Raw genomic sequence first — 20,852 nt, forward strand, 5'->3', positions numbered from 1 at the left:
TATGGCACCCTGAGGCGAGCCCGTGTCTTTCCGTTGGCAGAGCTTGCCCTGCCGTCGCTAACGTTTGAGTCCTTCCCCCTGTTATAGTCTGGAGCCACCTCAGTGACATTCCATATGCTGTACTGCCTGGTAATTCGCCCAGTCCATATGTGTATCCTCCACATGTTACCTCCCTACGGGCTAGATGTGGCTTCCATAGCATCCCTCCTTCCATCGAAAGGGCACGCTTTCCCAGTGTTATCCAAGTCTAACTGAGTGGGTCTTGCGGAACAGCAGTGACTTCCCTGGCCTAAGCCCTGTCCTATCTCCGCCTCAATAATGCGGGGTGGTCAGGAGGCTTTTGTCTAGGCACTGGAAGGTGGCAGCACTAGTGGTGTTTTAATGGGGATCCCAATCAGTATGGTACATCCGACTACGTCGAATGTGACCGAACCGAAAGGGAACGTCTCGGTTACGTATGTAACCCTCGTTCCCTGAAGGAGGGATCGGAGACGTAGTCCCGTCGCCACTACTGCTGGACCACCGCTGACTCCGGGCTCTGCTCAGCTCCTCAGCGAAAAACAAGTGGTGCGTGCATTCGCTTCCGTGTTTATACCCACACTGTGGGGCGGAACGCGAAATGCAAATCTCGCACGCCAATGTGCATTGGCTCATTTTATCAATACTCGAAGATGACAGGCTCCCTAAGCGTGATCCCAATCAGTATGGTACGTCCGACTACGTCTCCTTTCCTTCCTTCAGGGAATGAGGGTTACATACAGTGCTATGCATAAGTTTAGACACCCAAGCTAAAGTTGACTAAAAAGAGGAATAAAAAATCATCTTTTGGAAATTGAACTTCATGCCTTAATTAAAAAAATTAGGAAAAATCCAACCTTTAAGGACACCAATTTTCTTTGTGAATGAATAATGTATCGTAAATACATAAATGTTCTTCCTTAAAATACAGGGTGCATAAGTCTGGACACCTGGACACAGGTTCAATTTACCGTTATGGAAACGATTTAAGCGCAGCTGATCCATTCAAGTCAGGTGTTGGACTTCAATCTCCACTTTTCTAAGTGGCCTTTATGGAACAACCCTCTGCACCTGTGATCATCATATTCCACCAAGCTAAATCACAGTGCAACTGCTTGAATTTCACATTCACCCTTCCATCGACCAGCGTTTGTTCCCTGTATCCTATTAATAAACTTTGTTTATACGATCACCTGTTTGTTCTCTTCTGTTGTGTGACAGTATTCATGTAAACCATAATTCACACTTTGCTTCTTGAAGTCCAAAGATGTCATTGTGTGTAATAGTGCCTCTTCTAGCTTTTGTCTAACAAACAATGTTTTTTTTTACTTGTGTGGAGTACCTCTAAGAACGTTTTTATTAGATTATTGTTAGTTGTCTTGTTTGAATATTTATAACCAATCAGCTGACCAAATATGTTTTAAATATTTAAAGAGACACTACTTTATGGAGTCGGATCAACACGAATTACTTGGACAATTTTATTCATATGCATTTACATCATACTAGCAGTGTAACTTTTTTCTTGTATTTTTTGTTTTGTTTCACTCCACCTTAAAAATCATTGTGAAATATGATCAAAAAGACCTTGTGTATAGTTGTTTTACTATTAAATTAGCTTTAGTGCTAAGCTCATTATTTAACATTGTACACTTATGTAAAGTCAAAGACTTCTAGCTTACAAGTAGGAAATTCCTAAAGCAAACATGAGTGAGTAAATCCTATTACAACTATAAAGCTACTTTAGAAGATCATGCTAATATCCTGTCCAGTGGATACTAATATTAAATATTGTTTAAAGAAAACACATCTAATCACAACAATGCCCATCTTAATTTCAGTATGGCTATCTAATTTGTTAATCAAGAATGATGATTTTGTGTTGGTTCCACTAAAACTCTGTGATGGAAAAGATTGTAATGCCAAATGCAAAACTGTGCCTTTTTTGTGCACTAGCCTTATAGGCAACAAATGGATAATGGGACATGCTAAAAATGAACGGCTTTTGGTTAACATGAATATTGGTTGTGAGGGTTGTGAAGTACTACATTGTGTGAAATTTGGAAGTTTTTGATATGTGGAAACAAGCTTTTGTTATTTTGTTATTTGTTACAAACTCAAGTTACTGAAATTTGTATGAATAAATTACACTTAACTAATTCATATGTTGTTTGTTCTGTTTAAAACAAAAACATAATAATCTGTCACTACTAACTACACAAAGTGCCTCTCAGAAACTTAACACTAAAATACTGTATAGAACTTTGGGTCAATAAAGATGATCTTTTTTGACCTTCTAATTGAGAATTAATTTATATAGGCCTACTTAAAATTTGATATACTGGTGATGACACATGACTCTTCAAAGTCAAACACAAAAAGTAAAAAAAAAGTTCCCCATTTATACAACTCTATGTAATCTTCATCTTTATCCACCAGATGGCATAATGGTTTGATTAACGTGAAAACGAATGAGAAGGTCAAATAATTAGCATTTATATATAGACTTAAAGTCATTCAAAATGCGACGTTTGTCGTTTAGTAATAAAGACTGAATTATCAATATTACAAATTACCTAATTAAATATGCCAAAGGCAAGCGAGTAGGTGCACTCGCGCACGCAGCAAACATGCCTGTAAATCAAATGGGAATTATTATTTGAGCATTCATTGTTCTGATTGGTCGAGAACAAGCGAACCACGTTCTCTGATTGGCTACAATTTGACACTGGCGAGTCTCTGGCCATGCGAAGCATTAGATGACAGTCGACAGATGGCGCTGTGGAGACACGTGAGTTGATTGAGTCAAAGGATCGCGGTGCTGTTCCAAAGTAGTGTGTGTCTGCGTGTGCACTGTGTAGTGTTTTTAAGTGTACTTAATACGAAACATATTTTGCTAAATGTGTCGTTACGCTCTTTTGGATTAATCTTCTGAACAGACCTTCTCAGTTTGTGCATTTTTATCGTCCTAGTTCGTGATTCTCAAAATTTTTCTCAGTCTAATTGACAACAGTTGATCTTAGTCAGGTCCAGCGTGTAGAACCCAATGTAAACAAACCCCGGTCCGCGGTCGAAGATTAGCTGTTTTTATCCACAAATTCGCCTGGAATCATCGTCAACGGCTTTCACTGGCCTTTAAAGTGTGTTGGAGTCAGCGCGAGATGATTTGGCCGCTTAGCCAGGCCTTGGACTGAAGTTAAAGCCATTTATTTGAGTGTCAGAGTGTCAGATTCGTATCGAGGCCTCATATCTGTGGATGAGGAAGTGAACGGACCGAGCTCACCCAGGTGATTAAATGCTCTTTATTTATATGTTTTATTAGGTGACTGCATAACAAAGACATTTTAATCAGATAAGTCTGTAAGAATCTCTCTGTCAGCTGTTAAAGCGCGAAGCGGCTCGTTAGCATCCTGGCGCAATGCTAATTTGGCCTAGAGAGCTAAGCGGCTAACTGTGTGTTTATACATATAATATAAGTTATTATTAACATTGTGTCGTGCTCCAGACAAGGCTAAATCGAATGCCTAAATGCCATTGTGATCTTAATTACATATCAGCATGTCAACGCGTTTGGTTACTTTGACCTGCCATAGTTTTGACAGGTAACGTTAACGTTATGTATGCTATCTAACGTTAGTTAGCTTGGTTACAGTTATTAGCGTTGCGTGCCGTTAGAGTTTTAACTGACATTTCCTTTTACTGTTTGTCATATTATGTATATATTTTTTTGAGTTGCTAATATGTTTTACTCAAACTATCATACATAGTCATAAATGTGGTAAGCCAGTGTCTTGACTTATGACATGCACTGATAAGCTATTTATCTGAGCTATTGATGTTTAACTTACTTGCACTTTAGTTGTCTTGAATTTAGGAGTTTAATATAGATATTTATTTGTGTTTAAACACCTCAGTGTCAGACAAGCTGCTGCCATCCTGTCCTATTCAGTTCAGATTTTGACAGCTGCCTGCTGAAGGACACTAGCTGGGTCTTTTAATGAGAGATTGATTGCGCATATTGAACAATTGTAATTTCTTGTCCTAGACTAAAGCATTGGTTTCTAATGTGCTGCTATATAAAGATTTTTGCTGTTTTGTGGCAACAAAGAACAATATAGTGCCAGTGGTTTCACCAGCCATAATAGATCGTCAATGGTTTATTGTCACTTAGCATATATTTGTATTATTTCATTATTAATTAATGCAATTATTTATGTAATAAATGGATTGTTCTCTTGTACAGGAGAAAGGATCCCATTTCATGGGAGAATCCTCTTTCCTTTACTCCTGGGTGAACCGGTGATCTGTCAAAATGGGTATGTATTCTGTTTGTAAATATTAGACAAAATACAGTTATTTTTATTTGTTAGTAGTACAAATGATGTAATGTCTTTAACTGCTATATATTTGCTTCTAAAAAAATGGCTAATGTACTTATTATGTTCATATTTTACTGCAAAAAAGGTTATGGACACGGTTATGGTTAGGTTTAAGGGTGGGTCAACAGTGTAATTAATTACATCTGTAATTACAAGTAGGAATTTTTAAATATATATGCAATGTAAAACACAAGTGCATTGCATCAAATTATTAATTTAAATATTAGTACGAAGTAGTTAAAGACACTTAATATAAAGTGGGAGTATAAATAATAATTATTATGAGAATTTGTAATACTATTACTAATATGTTGCAGATGAACAGGAGGCCTTGAATTCCATCATGCAAGACCTGGTGGTGCTGCATCGGTCCAGTCGACCATCTGGTCTGTCTGACCTGAGCAAACCCAAGGCCTCTTCTCCAAAGAACCAGGTTTGCATTGCCTCTTTTGTAATTCACATCAGCACCAGCTGCTTACTGTGTTTTTTCCCCCAGAGAAATTAGTTGGAGCTAAACTTCAACTAAACATTGCCTAAGTAATAAGTCATTACTACTCTCTTATGTCACTTGCACACATGCACACATTGCACACAGAGCATGTACTGTGAATGTGACCACAGCTGAACAAGGGTGATGATGACATCAGTCAATGTAAACAGGCAAACCACTTACACATACTATAGCATAGGGTTAAGCCTGGTTTATACTCGCCATGTCCGCACGAGCGTATGGTGTGCACTGCAAAAATGTGCACGTTAAGTGCACGAGACCCCATTTCACGTGGCGCGTGGATGCCATTTTTTTGCATCTTTGCGCGTGGCTCAGCTTCTGAAGATACACGGCATTGAGTCGATTCTGGCCGAGCAAGTGTTTATTATAACGGGGCAGAATCCGAATCTCATCTCATTACTTTTAAAGAAGCTTCTCTTTTACTCTTTCCTTTGGACAAGTACTTTTTACTCTACTCGCACTACTAATGGTACTTTTACTTGAGTATATTTTTTCAGTGCTCTTTCCACCCCTGAATATCCTCCACAACTGACTGCAAAGTGGCATTCAGATCTGCTTCCAGTTAGTTAACGACACCCAACTTCCTACGAGACAATCAATAAGTCCCACCCTACGTTTTTCTCATTCCAGAAGCTGTTTCACTCATATACTTCACTATAGGAAGGAAAAGACTATGCCAATTTCCATTTCATGCTGACTTTAAAATGTCTCTGTAATTTTCAGCTTTTTAAAAATATGCAATAGTTTTCTCAATATTTATGTACTTTTTTCCATCTGAGCAACTTTTCTTTTAAATCAAACGGACTGTGTTGAACAGCCTAAGTAGATTCAAAATGTTTAATGTAAGATGTAAAATACTGAAAATAAATTCAGTAACACAAATTTAATCATTCTGTTTCAGGGTTGTAACAATACACTAATTACACAAACCGATACAAATCATGATACTGAACTTGTGATATGAAACTAACTTTTTTATTATGATTACTTTATTATTCTTAAATTATTATTATTATTTTATTATTGTCAGGGCCCAGAAATATTACCCCATTGCATTATTTTACATTATATTCAACATATATATATATATATATATATTTTTTTTTTCACCAATTTGAAGTGGCAAATTATCTGATTATTTTTTTAAAAAACATTTTAATTACTTTTTACAAAAACAAACGTTTTAAAGGTACTCTAACCGATGTCACGCGTTTTTTAGGCCAAAACATTTTTTGTCACATACAGCAAACATTTCCTCACCATCCGCTAGCTGCCTGTCCCCTGAACACACTGTAAAAAATGCGGTCTCTGCAGACACCTCACGCTCCACAAACGGCAAGAAAAACATCACTTAGAACACCTTTAATAATATATTAATATACCACATAGACATGGACAATTCAAACTGATTCGTGGAAGTTACCTACTTTAATCCCCTTTTTATACTGAAGTTTCAATAAGAGGCATCATTAAAACATCTTTATATTTACAGAATTACGGAGTTGTGAGAAAAGGAAGGAATGTGAAGCTAATCTAATGATGTATTCGCAGTGGGTTTTCCAGTTCTGTACATACTGTTGTGAATATGATTCATGTGCATTGAGATGCGTGTAAAACTGTGTTTGCTTCTCCACAGAATGACGTGCGGGTGAAGTTTGAGTACAGAGGAGAGAAGAGGTAATAAAGTCCTGCTTCTGCTTTTCTGCTCTCCACTTCCTATTTTTATCACTTCCCTCTTGAGGTTTCTCTTAATTAAACCTGTCCGACCATGCCCTGCAGTCACTGTGTAATGGATGTTGTTTTAGTTTGTCCAAACCTGCGTTTTTATTCCCAGTCCTTGAGGATCACTTCACACAAGATGTTTTGCTCTAACTCTAAGCCAAATGAACTAAGGAAATTAGTGATGTAGTTTGATTTGTCATGTGGTTGTGTGCATCTGGGTTGGTGTATACAAAGGCTAAGAACCTAAAACTGCCAGAAAAGACTCCTTGAGTTGGAATATGAATTAATAATGTTCTTTTTTTGGGGGGGGGGGAATTCTCATGTAATCACTATAAATTCAATGCGATGCTAATGATGTAATAATTATAATTACAGAATGCATTTGAAGGAACTTTTTTATTGATTCTGTTAAAGTAGCATAATTATGATGGTGTGATGATTTATAATTTATTATCTGTTACTCAAGGATCCTGCAGTTCCCTCGACCTGTCAGTCTGGAAGATCTGAGTGCCAAAGCTAAAGTAGCGTTTGGGCAGAGCATGGACCTACATTACACCAATAATGAGGTAACAGAATCAACAGCTTTATCACACTTAAAATATACTGTATTTATTTGAATATTTTGTGGCTGCCACAGTTCTTGTTTTCCTGACGATTTACCTTTTCTCTTTCCGGTAGCTTGTGATTCCATTGCGTACTCAGGATGATCTGGATAAAGCTGTGGAGCTGTTGGATCGTTCAGTGCATATGAAGAGCCTAAAAATCTTGCTGGTGCTCCCCTCTTGCACTCAGGTCAGCGATCATTATAAACCATGCTCAGAGAGAAAGTGTTAGTCTGAGACCTGTGATCTAATATAAAAGCTAAATGCCTTAAATGTAATATAGATGTTTACTACTTGCGCTTTTAGAATTCTGTCTCCAGTAAGGACCTGTTGCCTGCTCATGAGAACTTGGACAACACAGACTTCAGTGCTGCAGATAAAAAGAGCATGCTGGCACTCATAGGTGGGTTGCATTCAGTGTTTCTGAATCGCATCCTTGTCATGAAGTCAACATAAAATCGAAATTTACTTTCTTCATTTTATGTTCTTGCCTATTGTGCACAATTGGTGAATTTTAATCTGAAGGAAAAAAATCTTATTTTCTCAGTCAGCATAAAATCACAATTGACAATAACAAATTAAATTCATGTGCCCTCTTAATTGGTAATCAAAATAGTTTCCCCTCCCACTTGCATTGACATCTCTTCTCTTCTCTGATGACATTTTTTCTGGTTTGAGGGCGGGACAGCCTGTCACTCACATGAGATCGCTGCGGTAGCAAACCACACCAATCCAATGAATGATCCAATCATATCCCGATGGACAAAATCAAATCCCGTACTACTTTTTAAACTTGCGTTTAATGATGACTTAAAAAATCTTTTATCAAAATATACTGGACGGATACTTTTTCAATCCCACTGCTCCAAATAACTGAATGTATTCTGTTCAGATTATTAAACTACACAAGGTGTATCTTCAAATAGAACCACAACATAAATGACATTTTCAACAGCATTCTGTCTTTGTCCTCTCCCTCTTCAGGTTCTCAGTCAACCGATCGTAGTTCTCCTCCTCCAGGCTATATTCCCGATGCTCTGCAGCAGGTGGCCAGAAACGGCTCTTTCACCAGCATCAACAGTGAGGGCGAGTTCATACCAGAGAGCATGGACCAGGTACATAGTCTGATAACACGTCTGGTTTGGTTGATGTGGGTGCACTAAAGCAATAGCATAGTCAGTGTCCTGATGGCTTGTTTATCGTGTCTTTCTCTCTTTAGATGCTGGACCCTCTGTCTATGAGCAGTCCTGAGAATTCAGCATCAGGCAGCTGTCCTTCCCTGGACAGTCCACTTGATAGGTAAACGACTAACTGATACGTGCCTGCAGCCGTAATCAAATTGTTGCAGAAATCAGTGCCTTGTCGATAGGCGTCTTGTATAGGTGCATTACTGTAAATGCAATTTGTGCTTGTTTACAAACTCAAGGATGAGTTCATGTATTTTCGGTGAAATTTTGTTGGTAGATTTGAACTTGTATTAATAGCATTCTTTTAACCTGTGTCAGGATGCCACATGACATGACCAGGCATCCAGTGACAATCACAGAAACTTTTGATCTCACAGACATACCCTACCGTTCAAAAGTTTGTGGTCAGTAAGATTTTTTTTTTTTTTAAGAAATGTATGCTTTTATTCAGCCTAGGTGCATGGAATTGTTCAAAAGTAATAGTTCTACTTATAATGTTACAAACAATTTAAAATAAATTGTTATTTTTAAATGTGTTGTGGTTTCCAAAAAAAAAAAAATAGCTGTACAACTGTTTTCAACATTGATAACTATAAGAAATGTTTCTTAAGCACCAAATCATCATATTAGAATGATTTCTGAAGGATCGTGTGATACTGCAGTAACGGCTGCTGAAAATTCAGCTTTGCCATTGCAGGAATAAATTAAATTTTGATATATATTAAAATTTAGAGGTATTTTAAATTGTAATAATGTTTCACAATACTACTGTTTTACTACATTTTTAATTAAATAAATTCAGCCCAAAATCTCACTGACCCCAAATTTTTGAACGGTAGTGTGCAGTTCACATTTGTACTTGGATTAATAATACTGAGAATACTGAGTGACTCTTTCACTGCATCTCTTACAGTGAAACCTATCCCAAATCTCGTATGCCTCGAGCCCTGAGCTACCCAGATAACCATCAAGAGTTCCCTGGTAAGCTCTTGCTGACCATTCTGCTTTGATGTCACATGAGAGCTTACGTTAGATTGAATTCCTCAATCTATCGTGTTTCTGTTTCACAGAATACGATATACCAGTGTTTGAAAAAACAGGGAAGGGAGGAACCTATCCTAGGCGATACCACATCTCGTTTGGTTTGCAGGACTACAGCGATGGTGAGGTTATATTGTATAAATGGATGCTTTAGTCATTTTTCTAAAAAGCAAAACCATGCATCCTCGAACTTGCATGTGCTGTTCCTAAATTAGATCTTCTTTCTCCACTCAGGACGGAAGACCTTTCCGAGGGCGCGGCGGACACAGGCTCATGGTTTCCGTTCTCCGGTGAGCTTCAGTCCTACAGAGCAGCAGAGCCCCAGCACTAGCAGTGGAAGCAGCATCTTCACCCCTGAGCTAGAGGAACCAGGGCGCAGACGCCGTGGCAGCGATATAGAGCCCAGCTCTAACCCTACTCTATCAGTCATGGACATCAGCCCTCCCAGCCGCTGTGAGTGGATTTAGGGCTGAAAGGATTAAGGGCACATATTGTGTTGTACCCGTTTGCTTTGTACTAACATTGTTCCCATTGTGGGTGATCATGGTGTTTACATGCTTGAACTTGTCGGCCTGTGATCACAGAGTGATGTTTTTTTATAAGCAGATGAAACTTATTCTAGTTCTGATTTGTCAAATGTGACATTACTAAATGTCCTTGAGTTTGACAATAACACATTTTGCATTTATAATTTGCTCAGGTGCATATTTATTTTGCTTTCCAATAACCCAATAATTTAAATGTCTTCTTGTGCACAATGTATAAACTCCTATTCAAAAATTTGGGGTCAGTAAGATTTTGTTCTGCAAGGACGCATTAAATTGAACAGTAAAGATATTTGTTCCAAATATTTCTATTTCAAATTAATGCTGTTCTTTTGAGATTTCTATGAATCAGAATCTTGGAAAAAAATATAATGTTAGAAAAATATTTTGTCAAAGTATCATGGGTTTCCACAAATGTACAACTCTTTGAAATGTAGCAAAATAGTTATTTTAGATTCAAAAAAAAAAAAAAAAAAAGCACAATATTGTGTTTATTGCTGTATTTTTTATCAAATAAATGCAGCCTTGGTCAGCATAAAAGAGACTTCTTCCAAAAAGATTAAAGACATCTTACCAACCCCAAATGTTTTAAATGTGGTGTACATGTGCAACCAACCAGTAATATCTTAGCCTACTTTTTTAGTCCTGTCCTACAACATTTCTTAACCTACTGTAATCAGCTATAAATTGCTTTTTGAAAATGTATAGTCTTTTATAAATTACAAATCCAGTAAGCATGGAGAGCTAGAAAAGTCATTTAAATTATTTGGTTAAAAAAACAATATAAAAATATATGTATAGTGTGTTGTTCTTGGTTTAATCTTCTCTCCTCTCTGTGTTTAGCCCCTCGGGCTCCTACAAACTGGCGTCTAGGGAAGCTTTTGGGGCAAGGAGCGTTCGGGCGAGTGTTTCTATGCTACGATGCGGACACAGGCAGAGAACTGGCTGTTAAACAGGTTCAGTTTGACCCGGATAGTCCAGAAACCAGCAAGGTGAACAGCTTTTTCAGGCTATGTAAGATAGACACCTTTAAATTTGGTGTCTAATGAACTTTTGCACTTTGTTTGTGTGTGTGTTCAGGAGGTTAGTGCTCTGGAGTGTGAGATTCAGCTGCTGAAAAATCTTTTCCATGAGCGCATTGTTCAGTACTATGGCTGCTTGCGGGACACGCATGAAAGAACGCTTTCTATCTTTATGGAGTACATGCCTGGGGTAAGTGCATGTTAACTCACTGACTTGGAACACACATTCTTGAGCACTGATTGTCGTGTGGAAGCTCCTAAACTAAACAATATATTTTTTAAATTAGAATATAATTTTGAATGTTTATGTGTAACTATATTAGTGCCTAATTACAATGTTGTTAATCTCAAAAACAGTAAATATACATAACACACTGACAGCTCTTGGTTCTTCACAAGTCGGACATGACTGAAAAGATTAGTAAATGAGATGTTAATTTAACTGCCCCAATAGATTCAGTGAGTTCATTTAGTGAAGGATTTGTGCAACCAGTCAGCCTGTCAAAAACATTTTTTTGTGAGAGAAAGTTTGACAAGTTACAGTCAGGATGCTAGTAGATACTTTGTCTTATGGAATGTTGAATATTTGTCCATAGGGCTCCATTAAAGACCAGCTGAAGTCGTACGGTGCTCTGACGGAGAATGTCACACGTAAATATACACGGCAGATACTAGAAGGCGTGTGCTACCTGCACAGTAACATGATTGTACATAGAGACATCAAAGGTGAGCCAACTGCATGCCCTGATGTTATCAGTTATGACGAGCTGAATTGCATATTCTGCAATAATGAAAGTGGTTTCTGCAATAATGAAAGTATAGCACTCAACCTTGGGTTTAACTAACTAAACTTTCTTTTAATGTCTCAATCTTCCAGTGCTTCTGCATTGTACATTAGCAGAATATTCTAAATAATTTTAAAGGGGAGTTATTATGCTAAATTAATTTTTATGTTGTTTTTGAACATATTTATGAGTCTGCAGTGTGTACACACTACCACTCTATTGTAAAAATCCATCCACTCCGTTTTTTATTTTCCCCATAAATCTGAAACAAAAATACAACGTTTAAAGTTCAAAGCAAAGGGAGACATTTTCTTTTAAATAAATTGCCTTTTAAGGACTACAACAAACGGCTGGTAGGGACTACAATGAGCTTCTTCACGAGTTAGTGACATCACTAACCCTAAAATTTACATAAACCCCGCCCCCGAGAACACACAACACTGTTCTATCTACATGGAGCATATATTCTCTGGCTCTGTATGCATCTTACAACAGTTCCCACACAAGCGATTTACAAATTATCATGACAGAATATGCTAAGCAGTAGGTACTGTACATTCAACTGCTTCCACTTTAATACACAGCTCTAATATACACCTGCGATTTATTACCCTGCTGTTTACATTCACATACCTGACCGACTGTGTTTGTGAATTTTTTGTGTTTTTGACATAGCCTTGTGTGTATTTGACAATTTGAGCACAATAAGAGGCAAAAGACGGGACTCACGGGATGCGCCGTCTGACAGCCAGCTTTCTGTGCGCTCATAAAACCATATATCAGAAGTTTAAAATGAAATGGCATTAAAACGCATAAACTTTCATGATGAAGAACTGCAAAGTCACGTGGCTGCGATAGAGATTATAATCAAAACCAGAGTATCCAGGCTTGAGGTGTAAAGGCACAGGGGGTGGAGAGCAGCAGCTCATTTGCATTTAAAGATAAATGCTCGAAAACAGCATATTTTTGCTTTCACTGAAAAAGGTGCATTTGCAACATGGTATAATAAATGATCTGTGGGTTATTTGGGTCACATTCTGGGGGCACCTGAGACTTAGGCCTATATTACATCTTGTAACGGTACTTTTGACATTCTTATAAATATTATATATTCAGGTCAAGATACCCCCACCCCCCATAATGATTTTTTTTCCCCCTGTTCTTTTATTCATGTAGGTGCCAATATCCTTCGGGACTCTGCAGGTAATGTGAAGCTGGGTGACTTTGGAGCGAGTCGGCGGCTTCAGACCATCTGCCTATCCGGTACGGGCATCAAGTCAGTGACAGGTACACCGTACTGGATGAGCCCTGAGGTCATCAGCGGAGAGGGGTATGGCAGGAAAGCTGATATCTGGTAAGCCCTTAAAGTGTGCATGAAAATTCCTCCACATTGTGTTTTCTTTTTTTTTAAATGTTATTGTAAACAATTCATCCATACGCGTTTCATCTTTTGTGTGTCTCATGTTAATGATGGTAATTCCGCTCTGATTCCAGGAGCATCGGCTGCACCGTGGTGGAGATGTTGACCCAGCGGCCGCCCTGGGCGGAGTACGAAGCAATGGCAGCCATTTTTAAAATCGCCACACAGCCCACCAACCCCACTCTGCCGCCTCACGTGTCGGACCACTGCCGCGATTTCCTTAAACGGATTTTTGTGGAGTCTAAACAGCGTCCCGCTGCTGAGGACCTATTGCGGCACACTTTCGTCTACTAGCCACTCCACCTTCCATCTCTGACCAATCAGAGACTTCCATATAAGTGTCTGTAGGAGCATTCCCCTTTTGAGACTCCTCCCAGCAGGCCTAAGAGCCCCCACTGGACCAGAGCGCATAGCGAAGAGGGCAATGGCCTGATCTCACACCTCTGCTGGGGCAGGACGGTGATTTGGAGCAGCTTGATTCCGTACGAAAACATTGCACCTTAATTTCACTCTGGGGTAAGTACCCCTAAAGACTAATGGATATCGGTACCCCAAAAGACTAAAGGATGTTGTCTTTTAAAGACTCTCATTTCTTTGTTTTTAATGTTTTAAAATCCCCCTTGATTGTGAGCCTTGGCTCTGGGGAGTATAGTTGGGTTCTGGATGCACTGGGTTAATGCAGGATGATCTCGGAATGTCAGCCCCAGAACAGGTACGCCAATACGCTGCTAAAGGGTAAAAGGAAAAAAAAAAGAAATGAAACCGAATAGATGACAGGATGTATGGGACTCTCCTGCTCAGCTTTCATGGCTCCTAAAAGTTCTCATTTTCTTGCACAGTCCTCCTAGAACCTACACACATGAACTCTGATCGAAGATCTTACTGTAGAATATTTACTCACTATGCTGTAAAAACATTTACGTTTGCTGAACTCTCTCTCACCTTCCGATCGCAACCACGTATACCGGAGTGTGTTCACTCTCTCCAGCTCTAGAATTCGTCAGGATCTCTTGTACCCGTTCCTTTCTACCTTCTGCTTCGTTTCTGTTTTTACTGTGTGCCTTTTTACAAACATCTTCCTCTTTTTTTTTTTTTTTTGGATTCTGTCTTAAGTGTCCAATCATTTTTCTAGAATTTTCTATGTTTAATGCACAGCTACTCGCAAGTCTTTCTGACTTTTGGTCTGTACAGGAATTATTTAGAACAGCTCGGCTCTTCATACTGTTTCTAGATCAGCATAAGCAGCTCCGCTCTGCCTTTTCCCCTTTTGGTCCCTCTGCTGGCAAACTGATCTCGGGTCAGATTCACCTGTGCATTCTTTCAACACAGTGCCGTACACTTCAATCTGATCAGGTAGGCAGGTTGAATACACACACACTCACCAAAGCGAAAAACCTGAACCACACAGGCAGGGTTTAGTGCCTGGACATTAGTTCACCAACATTTTACAGTATGAATCGCTCTGATTCCACTATAAATCTCAAGAACATAGAGCGTTAGATTGGAATAGAGAAACGGATTGCTCTCGAAAAAGAAAGATGAAACTGCAAGTGCACTTCCAGTAAACACAACACAACGTGGATCCTGTCTGCTGATATTTTCCATGCAAGAAGTCTGATGTTGTAATTCATCAGCAGTGTTGTTCTCTTCAGAGTTTCTGCAGGTTTCAGAATGTGCAGAATTTCACAGATCATAACAACACTCAGCACTTGATAGTACTTAACGGTTTGCCTGTAAATTAACCTCGCTATCCCACGATGCCTTGGGACTTGTGAAGCACTTGGTTACACACTCTCTGCTAGTGCATTTAAGTGAGCAGTCACGTTGCTGTTCAAGATCTCTCCTTCACGTAGTGCTGTAGTGCCTGCCTTCATGTAGGTGAATACATGCATTTTTGGGGTTACCCTTGCTCCTCCCATAATCCATTGGGTTTGTCTTCTTTATTCCTTGTCACAAACTGCCGTTCCTAATTCAAAGGTTAGATTTCCCCTCTCTCATAAATATGAGAGTACGGTACTTGTAATTTAACATGCGCGTCTGTTAATTTAATAGTCGTATAATGGAAACGAACATTTAAAGTTCAAGCAGTGATTTCGTATTGCTTGCTTGTAGTGACCTGAGTATAAGAATAAAAATAAGCTCCGTACTTACATGACATGTTCGAACAGGATACGCTCTTGTGTGTAAATCTGTAAATCATTGGTCAAACTTACACATTTGGTTCAATGACATGCGCCATATATTACATTAGCACATGCTGTGATGAGAATATTTTTAACTTCTGAATCAAAATGATTTTGATATATATTTTTTGGAGAATACTATCAAATATGTCAGGGTGATACAACTATCCTGCTATCATAATGATGAAAAAAATCCACATTAAAATAAATGCTTCACTGCTTTTTTAATATTTGAACGGTTGTTCAACGGCTAAATCAAAGTCATATAGAGGGAGATTTGCCATTGACCCACGTGTCCACGGATCATTGTTAGTTTTAAAACAATGGACCAATGAGCATGTCTTAAAACACATTCTGGTCGATTGGGATCTGTTGTGTTGTTTTAACACAAGAACGTGTCCTGTATGAACGCCAGGCCAAAAGATTGTGATAACATGAGAGAAACTAGCTTTGCTGTCAGTAGGTACAGTAGGTACAGCTATAGTAACGGGACTCAGAATTACACTCCAAGCAAACGTTTACAGTTTTGTTTTCTATTAGTGACTAAGAGAGTCTACCTCCATAGTGTTGAGTTAATTTGGCTGTTCCAGATCGTGATATCTGGGTACGAAAAACATGGCAGACCCACTCACACAATAGACAGCTGTATTAACAGTTCTCTATTCGAGTTCAGACTTTGGCCTACAGCCATTTAAAAAGGGGCAGGCCCACTTTGTAAGCCCCATGCAGCTCTTCTTTTTCTTTCTTTTGGTTTTCTTTTATGATGCCATGTATTGCCAACCTTGGGTTGCTGTGGCAGTATTTGAAGGAATTTCTCCGCACCCAGTATGATGAGCAAAATTTCTGCTCTGTATAGGTTTAAAGTGCCAGTTCGTAGAACTAAATCCATTTATTTTCATTTAAGCAGCGAAAGCATTACTATTTCAAATGGTGTACAGACATACTACAAGAAAAGTAGGCAAGTGTATGTTTGTAATGTATGTACTGTTAATTTCTTTTGATGCTGAAATGTTTGCACATTTTGAGACCATGATTTTTACACTGATTTTAATACTTTTGCCAGTGTTCGTCAGTCATTTTGCGTGTGTGAGTCTGAATGCTTGTTTTCTGTTCAAGAGAATCTGAGAAAACGGTTGCCCTGGTTACCAGCTTTGTTGGCTAAGTTGGTCACATGGTCACTCTCTGATGCTCACATTTGGCACTTGTCTGCCACCGTAATGCCATTACCCGTTCCTTGTGAAATTAACACACACACACGTGGTGTCTGGTTCTTTTATGAATTCAGATTTAAATAATGAGAGCCAAATGTCTAAATGCTGACCAGTGCCAAAGAAACTGACTTAGACCAACATGACTGGTACCCTGGTTAGAGGATGGTTTAATGCAAATCGGGAATCTTCCTACTGGAATGTAATGTCAGATTTTTTTCCACCACTAGGTGGCGTCACATGACTATTTCCCTGTATATAAAATGTTGGATTTTTTTTTCCTTCAAAATATCTCTCGACTTAACAATAGAGTTCCGTAGCTGCAGAATGCATTCTGTTTAATTTATGATAATAAATAATTACGGGAAGTTCTCCGTCAACTCAAACACGCCACTGCTGCCACTCCAGGGTCATGAATGCACTTTGTATTTGTTTGTGTGGGTGTTATATTGTCTGAATGTGTCTGTGTGTGTTTGTCTGTGTTTCAAAGAGACTCCTTTTCTGTGTGCCGATTGAGTGAGATTATTGCCAGCGCACTCAATGCCTTGCGCCTTGTACAACTGATGACAGAAAAGTTGTAAAAAAAGAAAGAAAAAAAAAGGAAATACAAAAGAAGATAAGAACTCTGAAATGTACGTTTTTGTAGACAGTACACTTATCTGGTACAGAACTTGTATCTGTTGTTTGTTCTCTTTGTCTATTGTATGAGAAAAGCCATGTTTATAATTCAATTTGGTTTGTGACCAATAAGCCTGTTTATATCAAATCTGTATATCAGTGGTACGCATATTTTTTTTATATATATATTTTTATTTTCTCTCTTTTTTTAACTCAAATTCTACGCATGATTGGCATCTCTGTGGTCTGCTGATGGCAGCACTGATCGGGGTATTTGCAGGATGACATTATGAGATTGTCTATGACGGCTGGCACTTTGTAAAGTGTTGCTAATGATGATGAAAATAAATAATAAAAGATATTTATTTCACATTTCAGGGTGCTATATTGATGTTGGTCTTAAGATTATACAGTGCGCTGTGTCTCAATATAATTATCGGTTAAGTTTAGTTCTCAATGGAGGGCTAAAATTATCGGGAAATTTGGTGCATGTTTCAGCTGTGAAGTATTTTTACAGCTAGAAATTGAGAGCAATATCTATAAATTATATTTTAACATCCTTATCTCTTTTAAAATATATATATACACTACTGTTCAAAAGTGAGATATATTTTAAATGTTTTTGAAAAGTCTCATGCTCGCACAGGCTGCATTTATTTGATCAAAGATACAGTAAAAACAGTAACAGTCAAATATTATTACAATTTAAAAACTATTTTCTGTATTCATATATTGGTAACACTATAATAACTGCACAATATTTATCATTAGTTAAGCATTAGTAAACAGTTCATTCATCATTTATAAAGCATTAATAGACATTAATAAGCAGTTTATAAATACAGTTATAAATGCTTTGTTCTTGATTTATAAGCATATCTATAAGGTGTTTAATAATTGTATTTTCATACTTTATTAATGATCAATTTATCATTTCTAAATGAACTATTGCATTATTTACAAACCAGTTATTTAGGAGTTGTCAGTGGTTCATAAGATCACTTAGAAAGTGTAAGTAAATGATTAATAAACTATTTAAATGTACATTCATACATATTATTCAGAAATATAGTAATAGTTACTTAGTGTGTTAATAAATGCTTTATTAACATGTATTTCTACTGTAATTCAGGGTTAATTCAGTTAGTTAAAGCATTTATTAGTGGTCAGTTAACTATTTGTGTGAGCTCATCTAAAGTGATGACTATTTATGCTTTGTAAAGCATTTACAAAGGAGATTTAAAGGCTGTTAAATATTTTTATGTTCTGTATCACTGTGTTGTGTTTCTTTCCTTTTTCTGTTTAGAAGATCAGTGAGCCTTTAAATCTCCTTTGTAAATGCTTTACAAAGCATAACTAGTCCTCACTTTAGATGAGCTCACAAACATAGTGAACTGACCACTAATAAATGCTTTATAACTACCTGAATTTACTACATTTACTTACACTTTCTAAGTGATCTTATGAATCAATGACAACACCTAAATAACTGGTTTGTAAATAATGCAATACTTAATTTAAAAATGATAAAGTGATCATTAATAAATTATGAAAATACAATTATTAAACACATTATGGATATGCTTATAAATCAAGATTAAACATTTATAGCCATATTTATAAACGTATTAATGTTTATTAATGCTTTATAAATGATGAATGAACTGTTTACTAATGCTTAACTAATGATTAATAGTGTGCAGTTATTATAAAGTGTTACCAATATATTTTAAGGTTGAATTATTTTCCTGCGATGCGAACCTGAATTTCCAGCATCATTACTCAGATTACAGTCACATGATCCTTCAAAAATCATTGTGTTGTTTTTGCATGATTTTCCAGCGCTGTTTTTCCTTTATATTTAACTTAAATTTTTAACTGTAAAAAAAAAATAATCTTGCAAATAAGTGTATTGTGATTGTCAAAACATTTTAGTAACTAAACTGAACTGTATTAGGTTTAGTTACAACATGTTACAATGTTTATATGGTAACAGTTACAATTTCTGGTAAGATACGTTTTTTATTATTGCTTGAAACAAATTTCAGGATTTCAATTCAGTTCAATTCTTGTGATTTGATTTAATTTACTGATTTGGATAAATATTAGGTACACAAGATCTCAAAAAAAAAATCTCACCTAATGCTGTAAACATACAGAGAGCCTTATCAGATGGTAAAATTATTTAAGGTTAAAAATAACTTTATTTAACAAATTAAATATAATGCGTTTTTTTATTATAATAACAACTTTATTTAATGATAAGTAAATATAATAAATATGTAATATAGTAGCCTATGTTTAGCAAAATACTCTCTATAGCTCTTTTTTTCTAGCTAACTTACGTGCTATAGCCTATTATGGTCATCAAATGGCTTTCCTGAGGTAATGTTATGTGACAATTGTTCTCCAGCTGTTTTATTGACCCTTTCCGCGGTTGAAAAACACTGATTGATCGATATTATGTATGATGAATATACATTTCGGTAAGTTGTACGTTTTCTTTTAACATTGTTCATTCGTGTTTATTTACTATTAGCTAGAGGTGATCAGTTTACGTGTCGCTAGGGATCTTTCACGTCACATTTACAAACGCCAAAACAGTGTTTATTGTTTGAATTTCGTAATAAAATTGACAGAATCTGAGAGCTGAGATTTTTTTATATCATAAGTAACCTGCTCTGTCTAGTCTGTCGGTCTCCGTGTCCTCTTTGCTTCGCGATTTTTCTGTGCAGCTCTGCAGTAACAGTAGAAGGAAACGGTTTGAAACCAGGAAATTCTACTTTAGAAGTACATTTTAACAAAAAACCGGGACAATTCGTGTCCCGGGAAAGAATATTAATTTTCCGGGACTGTCGCTCAAAAAAGAGAACAATCCCTGGAAAACCGGGACGGGTGGCAACCCTATAAGCCACAGCTGAAAAGAAATCCCGCCCAGTGTTTTGACATGAACTATGTGCTGGTATGCGTGCGACCAGTTTCATGTCGCCTTTGCAACACACGCCAAACATGTTGTCTTCTGCGCTAGTGAGAACTGATCGTGTCGCAGCTCATTTTGGTAGAAAATATGCTCCATTTCAGGAATTGATCGCACGAAATCTAAACCCATCTAAATTTGTTACTAGTAGGCTCTCTATATTTTCCCACTAAGTAATCTAAAAGTGATTAGTTACTTTTCCAGTTTCACTAGATAGGCTACTAGTAATTATTTAGACAGTCCTAGTATTTAATAATTTCATGGGCTTCTGTGCTTTTGATATCACCTATTATTAACATTGCTGGGTAGTAACTGATTATGTAATATGGATTACCAGATTCCAAAGTAAGTGCTTGTAATAAGATTATATTACATTTTAAAATAGGCTATTCATAATCAGACTACAGTTACTTTTTAATAAACAAAAGTACTTGTATATCGTATAATTTAATTCAATAGTGCCTAATATTTAATTTGTGTCTAGTAGCAAAGAAATAAGTACCAGTATAGTCTGGATTACTTGTTATAGGAATTTAAAAGGTAGTAGTAACAATTAGTAGTTAGTTTTAAGGAATAAAGGTTAAAACAGCTTGCCATAAAGATTAATGTTATAGGTCAGATGTTGTATTCAGGC

At 37.2% G+C, this 20,852-nt stretch overlaps 1 protein-coding gene across 1 annotated transcript; it reads left to right on the top strand.

Annotated features, from left to right (window-relative positions):
• The first annotated feature begins 2,775 nt into the window (after positions 1-2,775).
• map3k2 (mitogen-activated protein kinase kinase kinase 2) lies at positions 2,776-17,228 on the top strand. Its single transcript, XM_084128654.1, has 17 exons — positions 2,776-3,305; positions 4,262-4,334; positions 4,715-4,830; positions 6,545-6,585; positions 7,097-7,196; positions 7,309-7,422; positions 7,539-7,635; positions 8,217-8,347; positions 8,452-8,531; positions 9,333-9,400; positions 9,490-9,582; positions 9,695-9,913; positions 10,849-10,997; positions 11,086-11,217; positions 11,624-11,753; positions 12,989-13,166; positions 13,307-17,228. The coding sequence occupies exons 2-17, from the start codon at positions 4,331-4,333 to the stop codon at positions 13,524-13,526; spliced, it is 1,872 nt and encodes a 623-aa protein (XP_083984780.1). The 5' UTR covers positions 2,776-3,305; positions 4,262-4,330; the 3' UTR covers positions 13,527-17,228.
• The last annotated feature ends 3,624 nt before the right edge of the window (positions 17,229-20,852 follow it).

Source organism: Abramis brama, assembly GCF_963993115.1.
Source record: "Abramis brama genome assembly, chromosome: 11".
NCBI lineage: Eukaryota > Metazoa > Chordata > Actinopteri > Cypriniformes > Leuciscidae > Abramis > Abramis brama.